Below are 11,705 nucleotides of genomic sequence, written 5' to 3'. Positions count from 1 at the left end.
GCTTTAAGTCGCACGTATCGAAAAACTATTGGCATTACACGTGTTTGTTTCAGAGAAAATATCACCATTGCAATAATTTTCGTACATCTCATGGGGAAACGTCATTGAAACGAAAAAGGTAGTAGATCATATTTAAATGATTTTTTTGGTACATCAGAGTATTCGAAAAAAATTGGAGCTCTGGAATCAATAAATAGAAAAAAAAGAAAATGAAAAAAGAGTACATTTAAAGACTAGTTTAACCTTCAGATAACAGGCAAAATTTTCTAAGATTCATGAGGACGCTAATAGGTGTAATTCTAAATAAATCAAGTGCAAAGAATTAAAAGAATTACAAATGAAAAATTGGAGGTCATTGAGAAAGAGTCCTAAATAATAATCCAAAATAGTTGCTACTTGCAAAAAAAATCTACCCTCTTGCAAGCGGCTTTCTGGCAGTTAACCGGACCATTCGCCATGGCGGAAGCAAACATGCGTGTAGACATGGTTTTGAGTTCTTTCTTCGTTTTTGTTTATCAATTCCTCTTCAGTTTTCGCGGCAAAATTGTTAGTGTAGATCTTATGCTTTAGGGTTGCCCAGCACATCGATATTCAGCCACTCCAATTCCTCCAACGATCGCTTCGAGTAGTGGGCCGACGCCGGACGTCAGATCCCCAGATCCTTCTTGTGGAACTTGGTGTGTAAAATAACCTTCACCTGGGAGCTCACTCCCTTGAGTGGAGGAAGTAAAATACGAAATGCCTTGCCAGTCGTTGCCATACAGAGTGTGATATGTCTCGTCGTCCATCACCACCGCCACGTCGCGATAAGCCGGGAAATTCGACTTGGCCATCTTATTTAGTCGTTGCCGCTGCGTTATTGCCTGCAACTCCGAGACCAGTGGACGGGACTGCCACTTTTTTCCTGTATAGACTTATAGACACTGCGAACAGAATCGTTGGATTTTTTCAAATAAATATTAAACACTTCAAGAGTTTCGCTCGGGAAGTTTATTTTCCCATTTTTAATGAATTTAAGTAAGTTTTTAAGTTGTTATTGTCATTTGAAATTTGGGTCAATATTTTTTTTTTAAATAAACATATCTTTCAGAATATTGTATCGATTTTAATGAAAGTTTTTACAGCAGATGCATCCTAAGTTGTAGTTTCTAAAAATATTTTTTTGGACAAACAAATATTTTTCCAATAGTAACTATTTAAAACAATATGTTGAAAAAGCTATGTTCTGGAGCACTGAACAATCTGAAAAAAATCACAAGTATTTATGACAAAATTTCGAATCTGTCCTGAAAATTTCGAGTTGGTGATATTTTTTGTTCAAAAGTTATGGGGTTTCGAAGTTGGTGGCGCAACCCATTTTCAAACGAGAAGCTAGCAAGCGGAATTACTATTGACAATCCCAGTTCAGTTATATGCAAAAATTCTGTAAGGTTTGCAAACTAAGTTTGATAGAAATGATTTTAGCCGCAGAACGGTCAGAATATGCTTAGTCTGTTACCTGATTTGATGACGAAGACATTAAACTTTATGCCCAAACAACTCGCAAGTCTGCCTACATACTTTACTAACAAACAGAAATTTTCAGGACAGTTTCGAAATTTCGTCAAACCCACTGGTGATTTTTTTCAGATTTTTCAGTGCCCCAGAACATAGTTTTTCAACATATTGTTACTATTGAAAAAATATTTGTTTGTCAAAAAAAAATATTTTTAGAAATTAGAATTAGATTAGGATGCATCTACTGTGAAAATTTCATTAAAATCGATGCAATATTCTGAAAAATATGTTTATTTTAAAAAAATATTGACCTAAATTTAAAATGACAATAACAACTTGAAAACTCACTCAAATTCAGTAAAAATTGGAAAATCAACTTCCCAAGCGAAACTCTTGAAGTTTTTAATATTTATTTGAAAAAAAAAATAGACATCGGGATTTTTAGTGGTCCGTTTCACTAATTCTGACCCATTATTGTTTTATCCGTACATGTGTAATGTGATTTTACCCTTCCATTTGCACGCTTTCTACTCTACTATACCGAGATATTTCTTTTTCATCCGCTTTACATAGCGGACTCTGTAACCTTGCGGCTACGCAGCTCCCCCTGGGACTGCCGCTTCCTGACAAGTATGTCCACATTCACCAGGTTTCACCGACCTCCCGGCCAAGCGATGTAGCCAAATGTCCCTCGGTCGTCCTCTTTAGCATCCTTTGAAGCTAATTGTCGCTCAGGGTCGTCGGCCGTCCAGAAACCGGGCTTGCTCTCGATGCTCTTATTGTTGTCCAAAAGGGCCAAGATGTTGTAAATACCGGAATGGGCGTATTCGGCGTCCACAAAGTGCCGCACGATGTCCATTTTAGACGCGGCGGGTACCGTTGCTATCAGACTGCCGCACGGTGTGTCCGAAATGGCGGATTATCATACTGCAATGTACTTCGGATTTTCTTTCACCAAGAGTTAGTTTGGGTCCATACCTTTCAAAATCAACCGGTTTTAAAAAAATCCATCGGGGGAAAATTTCATAAAATTGATTTAAATTTTTCATGTATATTTTTTAATTATACTAATTTTTATTGTTAAATACACTGATATCGTTCAAAATAAATAACTTCATCACAATCTTAAGCTTAAAATAGCTTTTCAAGTAGATTTTTAGATTACATGTTGAAGAAAAAACGAGATATATACACAGGTATTGAAAAAACATTACGAAAATAACCCAAACACATTTTTATACTAGTGGTTGATATGCATTTGTTATTCACTCACTGCAAAGTAACCTTGGTTGCTATGGTGCATGTGAAAAAATCAGTGATTGCTATGATTTACAACACATGTGAAACAGTGATATTAACAAACCATTTTGACAATGTTCAAACAAACGACGGCTCGTCTAGTTGTTTTCGGTAGATTGTACAAAATGAAGAAAACACATGAACAGAATCGGCCTTTTGTGTTTCAAAAAAGTGAAACAATCTAAATTGATACATAGTACGCTGACAAAAACCATAAACAGTGTTTCATTCTCGAATGCGACAAAGATAGTGGAATGTATCCCGAAGTTCTTTGCGGTAGCTGCTATATTGTATACTATAGTATGTTTAACCACCTAAAAAAAATCAACCACAAATAAAACATATGAGTTTTTATCAACTTTTGTAACAAAAATATGAAATCAGACAGATTAAAAACAATTTGCAACTTTTGACGTATTTTATCATGTATACACTCCTTAAACAATTATAGATCTCCCACAATTACGAATCACTTTTGTGTTTTATGTTATTTGACTCAGTTAAAAAAAACTGTTTGAAGACATGTAGTATTTTTGCAGTAAAACATACCATATTTGAACACAGAAAACATCGTTTTTATCCCGAGATAGATACGTTTTTTGTAAGCGTATGATATTGTAATCTACAATCTATCAAAGTATTTATCGTTTTTCTCAATCAGCGTAAGTTTTGCGGGTTTAAATTGATGCTTTTCGGTGAAACTAAACAACCTTTTTTTTTATTTCTTTACGTTTCGACCTACTTGATTTCTTTCGGCCATCTTCAGAAACTTTATTGAATGAACAGAAAAACAGAGAAAAAAAAAAAACAAAAAAAAACAATTACAACAAATTTTAAAATTTTTTTTATAGAGGTACACTCACTAGTTCGCTGCCTTGCGTTAATCCATCACAGCGCGCAATTTAAATCTAAATTATTTTCCCCCCCGGGGTGGTCATCAGCTGTTACTTATGTCACTCCTTTGCGTTCGTTTCTCTTCCGTCGTCGTTGTGTGCGTTGCTGCTCGTTTTTTAGTTTGTATGCCAGGTTGTTGTATGTATTGGAGAAACCGTCCACTTCACGTTGTAGGTTCACTGTCGTTTTGCTGTTCATTTTTATGTGGAGCATTTCAGCAGATAGCCTGCTCGCATTGTTGTTGATTCTCTCTAGAATTCTCGTTCGAGAGAAGTCAAAACTGTGGCCATGCTCCAGAGTGTGCTGCGTGAGTCCCGTTGCTGATGTGTTAGTACGAATGGAGTTTTTATGTTGTCCAATGCGTTTTTCCAATGTTTGTGATGTTTGTCCTATGTAATGTTTGTCGTCACATGCGCCACATGGGATGCTGTACACAACATTTATTTGTTTCATTTTTGGTACAGCGTCCTTCAGTTTGGTGAATACCACATTTTTCACCTTATCCGACGGCTTGAAAGACGCCGTGATATCAAAATTTTTCAGCATATTCCCCACCTTTTCACTGAGTCCCGGTACATACGGGAGCGAAACGTATTTCTTCGGTTGTTCGATTTTTTGGTTGCCTTGGAGCGTGTTGTAGAGTAAGTGAACCCTTCTCTCCAGAGTCCGTTGAATTAGCGCCTCCGGGTAGTTGTTGTTACGCAGAATTTTTCTCGCGGTCTTTATGCTCTCTATCCTACTCTCCACATCCGTGAGTTTCAGTGCGCGATCGACGAGCGCAATGGCAGTGTTAACCTTGTGAGTATGTGGACTCTCCGAGTTATAGTCCAGATACCGACCATATTGCTGCTTCGGGAACCAGATCTTTGCTATTTTTCCTCCCTTTCTAATGAGCGTGAGATCCAAGAACCGAAGGGTGCCTTCGATCTCATTCTCTATTGTAAAATTAATTTTCTCGTGTCCCTCATTAAACTCTTTCACCACTTTTTCGATCTCTTCTTTCTTCCCCACGACAAAACAGTCATCCACGTACCGTCGATAGGTTCTGAGCGATATATTCTGCTGTTTCAGACGTGCTATTGCTTCATTTTCTAGTTTTTCCATGATGATGTTCGTGCGAACATCATCATGGAAAAACTAGAAAATGAAGCAATAGCACGTCTGAAACAGCAGAATATATCGCTCAGAACCTATCGACGGTACGTGGATGACTGTTTTGTCGTGGGGAAGAAAGAAGAGATCGAAAAAGTGGTGAAAGAGTTTAATGAGGGACACGAGAAAATTAATTTTACAATAGAGAATGAGATCGAAGGCACCCTTCGGTTCTTGGATCTCACGCTCATTAGAAAGGGAGGAAAAATAGCAAAGATCTGGTTCCCGAAGCAGCAATATGGTCGGTATCTGGACTATAACTCGGAGAGTCCACATACTCACAAGGTTAACACTGCCATTGCGCTCGTCGATCGCGCACTGAAACTCACGGATGTGGAGAGTAGGATAGAGAGCATAAAGACCGCGAGAAAAATTCTGCGTAACAACAACTACCCGGAGGCGCTAATTCAACGGACTCTGGAGAGAAGGGTTCACTTACTCTACAACACGCTCCAAGGCAACCAAAAAATCGAACAACCGAAGAAATACGTTTCGCTCCCGTATGTACCGGGACTCAGTGAAAAGGTGGGGAATATGCTGAAAAATTTTGATATCACGGCGTCTTTCAAGCCGTCGGATAAGGTGAAAAATGTGGTATTCACCAAACTGAAGGACGCTGTACCAAAAATGAAACAAATAAATGTTGTGTACAGCATCCCATGTGGCGCATGTGACGACAAACATTACATAGGACAAACATCACAAACATTGGAAAAACGCATTGGACAACATAAAAACTCCATTCGTACTAACACATCAGCAACGGGACTCACGCAGCACACTCTGGAGCATGGCCACAGTTTTGACTTCTCTCGAACGAGAATTCTAGAGAGAATCAACAACAATGCGAGCAGGCTATCTGCTGAAATGCTCCACATAAAAATGAACAGCAAAACGACAGTGAACCTACAACGTGAAGTGGACGGTTTCTCCAATACATACAACAACCTGGCATACAAACTAAAAAACGAGCAGCAACGCACACAACGACGACGGAAGAGAAACGAACGCAAAGGAGTGACATAAGTAACAGCTGATGACCACCCCGGGGGGGAAAATAATTTAGATTTAAATTGCGCGCTGTGATGGATTAACGCAAGGCAGCGAACTAGTGAGTGTACCTCTATAAAAAAATTTTAAAATTTGTTGTAACTGTTTTTTTTTTGTTTTTTTTCTCTGTTTTTCTGTTCATTCAATAAAGTTTCTGAAGATGGCCGAAAGAAATCAAGTAGGTCGAAACGTAAAGAAATAAAAAAAAAGGTTGTTTAGTTTCACCGAAAAGCATCAATTTAAACCCGCAAAATAAAACAAACGGTGATGAAAACAAGATTCAAACAATCAGCGTAAGTAGCGCGCTTCTCATTCATAAGGTTTCTATGTGATATAATAGCTAATTCTCGGCCAAAAAATAGCTAATACACAAAAATCAAGGTGAGTTCTCCACGATTTACCAAAATGTTGATGGTTGATAGCGATTTTTCTATAAAAATAAGTTATTTTCTAAATGTTTCATGATAGCGACCAAGACAAGGTAGTTTCTTACAATTATGAATCACTTCGATTCAAATATGATTTAACCAGTTAAAACACCCTATCAATTTCTATTGGGCTCTAAACGGAAGCTAAACAGTGTTGAGTCTTTGAAAAATACTGTTCTCATAGCATGTGGGACGAGAAAGCTACGTGAAGCGGCAAAAAGTTATGATGTACCATATAAAACGGTTCGACTCTCATTCTTATTGCAACCTCGAAAGTCACATAAAATGTAACCAGGCCATGTGAGATCTTTAAAACGATATAAAAGATGGCAATTCTTCATATTACATAATTTGAATGATGCAAATTGTTTCATAATTGGGACCGCTCTGAAAACTGATCCATAATTTTGTATTTGATGAGTTGTAATGAAATAAATATATTTTCTGGGAAATATTTATGGAACATGGAAACAAATACTCAATCAAATGAAAGATTTCATATTTCTGTAACTGAAAACATTTAAAGATTACTTATATACAATAAAATAGGCCAGAAATGATTTTTTTGCATTCATACATCTTTTTAAGTGATACATAATTGTGGGGAGACTGTAATAATTATAAATTATTGCAAGCGATCCGGTTAAAAGTAAAAAATTTTCGTTACAAAAACGCAGGTAGTTGAAATGGAAATCAATTTATACATGTTGATGTTACACAATGTGTATAGATCACCAATCAAATCTAAAAATTTAGGTTGAAAAAACACTAAAAATTCAAATCAATTTTTTTCAAATTTTCCCCGATAGATTTTTTTAAAACCACCCAGTTTTGAAAGGTTAGGACCAAAACTAACTTTTGATGAAAGAAAATCTGAGGTACATAAAAGTACGATAATCCGGCACTTCGGACACACCGTGTGCCGTTGTACGTATAGTTGTGCCATGTTACTTTTAGCCGATTTTCGTTTATTATCACCAAAGAGTCTATTTTCATTCAAATTCGTCCCACTAAACACTTTTTCTCATATTTACTATTTGAAAAGTGCTACGGAGCACTGTAGAGTTCTTAAGGTGAAACGGGATTGTGGTCTTTCCTATACAATTTTGAGGTTAGAGTTTTTTCTACTTTTGTACTTTGAGCGTAAAAAAATCGGCTTCCACTAAATACACAGCACTCATATTGCTACTTCAGGCATGCAATAGTTGTGGAAACAATTAATAAAAGTTTCATGTACGTAGTCTTCATAAATCACGAGAAAATTAGATTGCAAAGTTCGTGTTGATCGCGACCACGTCCCGTTTCACCTTAAAGTGTTTGCCTATATTTCAGATCTCCAGAACTTTGGTACCGCGAATCATTTCGCTTGATCATTGAAATGCGGGACGGCTATGTCATTGTTAGAGAAACTTCAAACCTTGTGGACTGGTTTATCATCTGAATTCATTAGTTTTCTGAGCATAAGTCACATTTCTAGCTCTTCTACGCCATGACATCGAAATTTTAAACTGCATATTTAATTCAGAACTGTGAAAAAAGATATATTAAATTTCACGGAAAACGTTTGTTTCATTTGAATTTACATGCAAAACTTCATTAAATGATTGAATAAAAAACACTTATAAAAGATTAATAAAAACATAGTTTTGACACTATTCTTTAAAAATATGCTTATGTCGTAACTTTCCTTTTTGCGCTGCTTCCTTACTCGTTTGCAGCGATCCGTCATCTTTTTGAATATTTTCCGCGGTGACCGGCACGAATTCAAAAAGCGTCCGTCCGCCTCAAAATTCGTCCAGTGAATCCCCCAATTTCGGCCTTTTCTCTCTTGAACCGTCAGCCGACACTCATACATGAATATTTTCTTCCCTCGTATTGTCTCAACTGCATGAGTGTTCATATCATCTCTTTGAAGACAAAACTACAAAAGGGTCATTCCATACGGAGTGATCACGAAAATCAACTCCCAATGATGGCTAATTATCTTAAACTAATTACAGTCACGATCGCTTTAATACAATACAATACAATACAAAATATTACAATAACAATTCTCTTAGTCGTCGTTAGTAGTAAAAAACACAGAAAAATGACGGCGGATTGCAACACGTGATAAATTAAAATCAAAGACGGACGCTACTCTGTTGAAGGCTCGCTGTATACCGACTATAGCGCTGTTTTGTGCGTAGTGAGTGCGTTGAAAAGGTATCCTCAGCATAGCATTATTCCGCAGTGCTCTAGGTCGTACGTTCAAATTGATTTCCCTCAGAATAGCAGGGCAATCGATTTTTCCCTGCAACATATCGGCAGCAAACAAAGCCCTTGCGATGTTTCTTCGTGCGTGGAGAGTCTCCAAGTGAATCAGTCGGCATCGGCTCTCATAATCCGGTAAACGATACTGGTTTTGCCAAGGTAGCCGACGCAAAGCAAAGCGTAAAAAGCGCCGTTGAATCGATTCAATCCTTACCATCCCGTTTTGGTAATATGGGTGCCAGACAACGGAACAGTATTCGAGAGTGGAACGGACGAGCGAACAATATAATGCCTTGAGGCAATACACGCTCGTAAAGTCCTTTGCGATGCGGAAAATAAATCCCAAAGTTCTGGATGCCTTATCCACGATGTATGAGACATGCCGTTTAAACGATAGTTGACTATCCAAGATAACGCCGAGATCCTTAACATGGTCGACACGTTGAATTTCGGTACCACAGAGCTTATAGTTGAAGATGACAGGATGGCGAATGCGAGCGAAGGAAATTACAGAACATTTCTCAGGATTAACAAGCATACAGTTAAGGTTGCACCAATTTATGAAGGCGTCAAATTCACACTGGAGGCAAATTGCATCCACCATGGAACGGATTTTCATGTAAAATCTTAAAATCGTCAGCGAAGGGTAAGCGAGGGCATTTAAGTAGGTAGTTAACATCATTGAAGTACAACAAGAAGATTAACGGTCCCAGGTGGCTTCCTTGTGGGATACCGGATGAGGCCAAAAAAGCATTCGCCTGAAAATCATCAATTGTCACAATCAGTTTCCGACCGACAAGGTAGGAATGGCACCAACGTAATATACAGCCACTGATGCCGAGTCTTTCGAGTTTGGCAATCGTAATAGCGTGATTGATTTTGTCAAACGCCGCGGACAAATCAGTGTAAATGACGTCCGTTTGAGCGCGATCTGCCATGCTTTCCGCAACATACGATGTGAGACAGAAGAGATTTGAAGTTGTTGATCTACCCGAGACGAAACCGTGTTGATCCTCGCTCAGGTATTGTTTGCAGTGCGACAGCAAAGGAGTCATAACAACAAGCTCAAACAATTTAGAAATGGCACATAATGACGATATTCCTCGGTAATTGTTCACGTCCTTGCGCTCTCCTTTTTTGTGGACGGGAAACATGTATGCGATTTTCCATGCAGACGGAAATATTCCGCTTGACAGGGACAGGCCAAACACAAGCTGAAGAGGGGTTAGCAGACTCTCAATATACTTTTTTAAGAACGCAGACGGAATTCCATCCGGACCCAATTTTGTCGATGATTTCAATATTGAGGCGGCTCGAGAGATCATTGCTTCATCAATGTTGAGTCTGCTAAAATTACTCCCAACTACAATCGGAACGTTTTGAGCAGCCTAAGTTACTTGGTCAGCCGGGGTCACATCGTTGCAAAAAGTCTGCGCGAATTTCTCAGCAAAGAGTTGGCAGACCTTCTCCGGCTCGGAGGCAACCTTGCCGTTGAAAGTCATCTCGATTCTCTTCGTTGAGCGTTAACGTGTCTCCAAAATGTTTTTGGTTTCGCCTTCAAACTGCGCTGGATGCTTTGCAGGTGTCGTCTAAAACAACTCTTATACGCTGTGTTCAACTTTTTGTAGTGCTCGCGGAACGGAAGCGTACCAAACCTGGAGTAAGTCCTGAGTGCAGCCACACCTGCTCGATGCTATCCCACAGATCTTTTTTCACTTCTTTAGTCTTTAACCTTCGCGTCACCGCGACAAGTACTCCACCTCCAGAAAGTTTCCGACTGTTTACGGGTCCACGATCGCAACGGAAAACTTCGAATTCAGGACCGAACACCTGATGAGAGAGCGTACGCGAGTCGAGCCAGGTTTCGGTTAACACGACTACGTCGTAGCAGTCGTCGGAAGCAGCCAGGAGGTAGGCATTCACGTCGCAGTTCATGCCTCCCACGTTTTGGTAATAAATGCGCACATCGTGGTCGGTGAGATGGCCCCTAATGCATGAGTTTGGTTGCGAGTTGTATGGACTGAAAAATGATGCATCAGGTACCGAGGGTTCGTTACATAAGTTACTGGGGTACTCGCCTGCAATTACATGTTGGAAGACTCCCGAACCACAACCGACCACAGGACCGGGACGGCTGTGAAGAGCGCTGGCTGCGTTTTGCTCGACTGGGTTGGAAGGGTCGGGAGCTTCCATAATACTTTCTACAGTGCGGCCCGGTTGCAGAACTGGCTGAACAGAAAATCCGCTACCATCTGAAACGACTGGCTGTTCATCACAGTAGCTTGTTGGCGGAACAGGGGTGACATCAAAAAATCTGTTGCATTCGGAATTCACTAATTGTTGATTGTAGTGGCTTGTAGACGGAAACTGACTGAAAATATTCGAAAAATCACCGAGAGAACGTCCTACATCACATGCATACTTGCCTGAAAGTGCAGGCTGGAAGACTTCTTCGAAACCGCCGTTAACAGAGCCAGGACGACTATGATGGCAGCAAGCAAATAACGGTGCGTGGCGCATAAAGTTGACGAAAGGGCCTGTTACGGGGTTGGAAGAAGCTCCCATCATGCATCGTTGCGTGCGTCCTGGCAGTCTCGAAATTCCTGCACGTCCATGTTCGCCAAGCTCAAGGTTGGTAGAGTTGCCGTTTCCGGGTGATCCACAGAGGCTATACTGACAACTCTCGGTAAGTTTTTTGCACGGTTATCTTCAAACTGCCGAAACCGTATATGTTCGGGCCAAGAGTCGCAAGATAGTGCTTTTTCTTTGAATCGTTCGTTTAAGCCAATTTTAAAAGACACGTAATTGAGCGAATTTGAATCTTTTCCCTTAGGAACTAGTTTGACCACTTTAACTTTGGTGTTGGTAGCTAATTCCAGACAGTCCGTAACCAAAGACGCTACTTGCCTTTCTGTGGTATTCGGATGGAAGGCAGATAGATAGACCCAAATAGAGTCGTCTTACAGACGAGGATCGAGGCAAATAGAAGGAATTGCAGTAGCTGCTTTTGTACCCATTTTGATGGATTCGACTGCTACGTTGACTGATTTCCCATCGGAATCTCGAAGACGTTTGGCCGATTGTGCAGCGCGATTTGTACGGTGTATGGCAGGCCAGGGGTTTGGTGAGGAG

General features: G+C 39.7%; 2 protein-coding genes across 2 annotated transcripts; one reads left to right on the top strand and one right to left on the bottom strand.

Annotated features, from left to right (window-relative positions):
* Nucleotides 1-3,744: 3,744 nt before the first annotated feature.
* On the bottom strand, nt 3,745-4,794 carry LOC129720590 (uncharacterized). Its single transcript, XM_055672078.1, has one exon. It carries the CDS (start codon nt 4,792-4,794, stop codon nt 3,745-3,747), a length of 1,050 nt encoding a protein of 349 aa, XP_055528053.1.
* Nucleotides 4,795-4,818: 24 nt separating this feature from the next.
* LOC129720589 (uncharacterized) lies at nt 4,819-5,868 on the top strand. The gene has a single exon (XM_055672077.1). The coding sequence runs from the start codon at nt 4,819-4,821 to the stop codon at nt 5,866-5,868; it is 1,050 nt and encodes a 349-aa protein (XP_055528052.1).
* Nucleotides 5,869-11,705: the final 5,837 nt, after the last annotated feature.

Source organism: Wyeomyia smithii, chromosome 2, assembly GCF_029784165.1.
Source record: "Wyeomyia smithii strain HCP4-BCI-WySm-NY-G18 chromosome 2, ASM2978416v1, whole genome shotgun sequence".
In the NCBI taxonomy this organism is placed as follows: domain Eukaryota; kingdom Metazoa; phylum Arthropoda; class Insecta; order Diptera; family Culicidae; genus Wyeomyia; species Wyeomyia smithii.
The sequence above is the reverse complement of the archived record's forward strand: the minus strand, read 5'-3'. Positions and strand labels throughout refer to the sequence as shown.

Bases quoted from the DNA above. Each gene is read 5' to 3' on its own strand.
- LOC129720590 (XM_055672078.1), bottom strand. From the start codon at position 4,794: ATGGAAAAACTAGAAAATGAAGCAATAGCACGTCTGAAACAGCAGAAT.
- LOC129720589 (XM_055672077.1), top strand. From the start codon at position 4,819: ATGGAAAAACTAGAAAATGAAGCAATAGCACGTCTGAAACAGCAGAAT.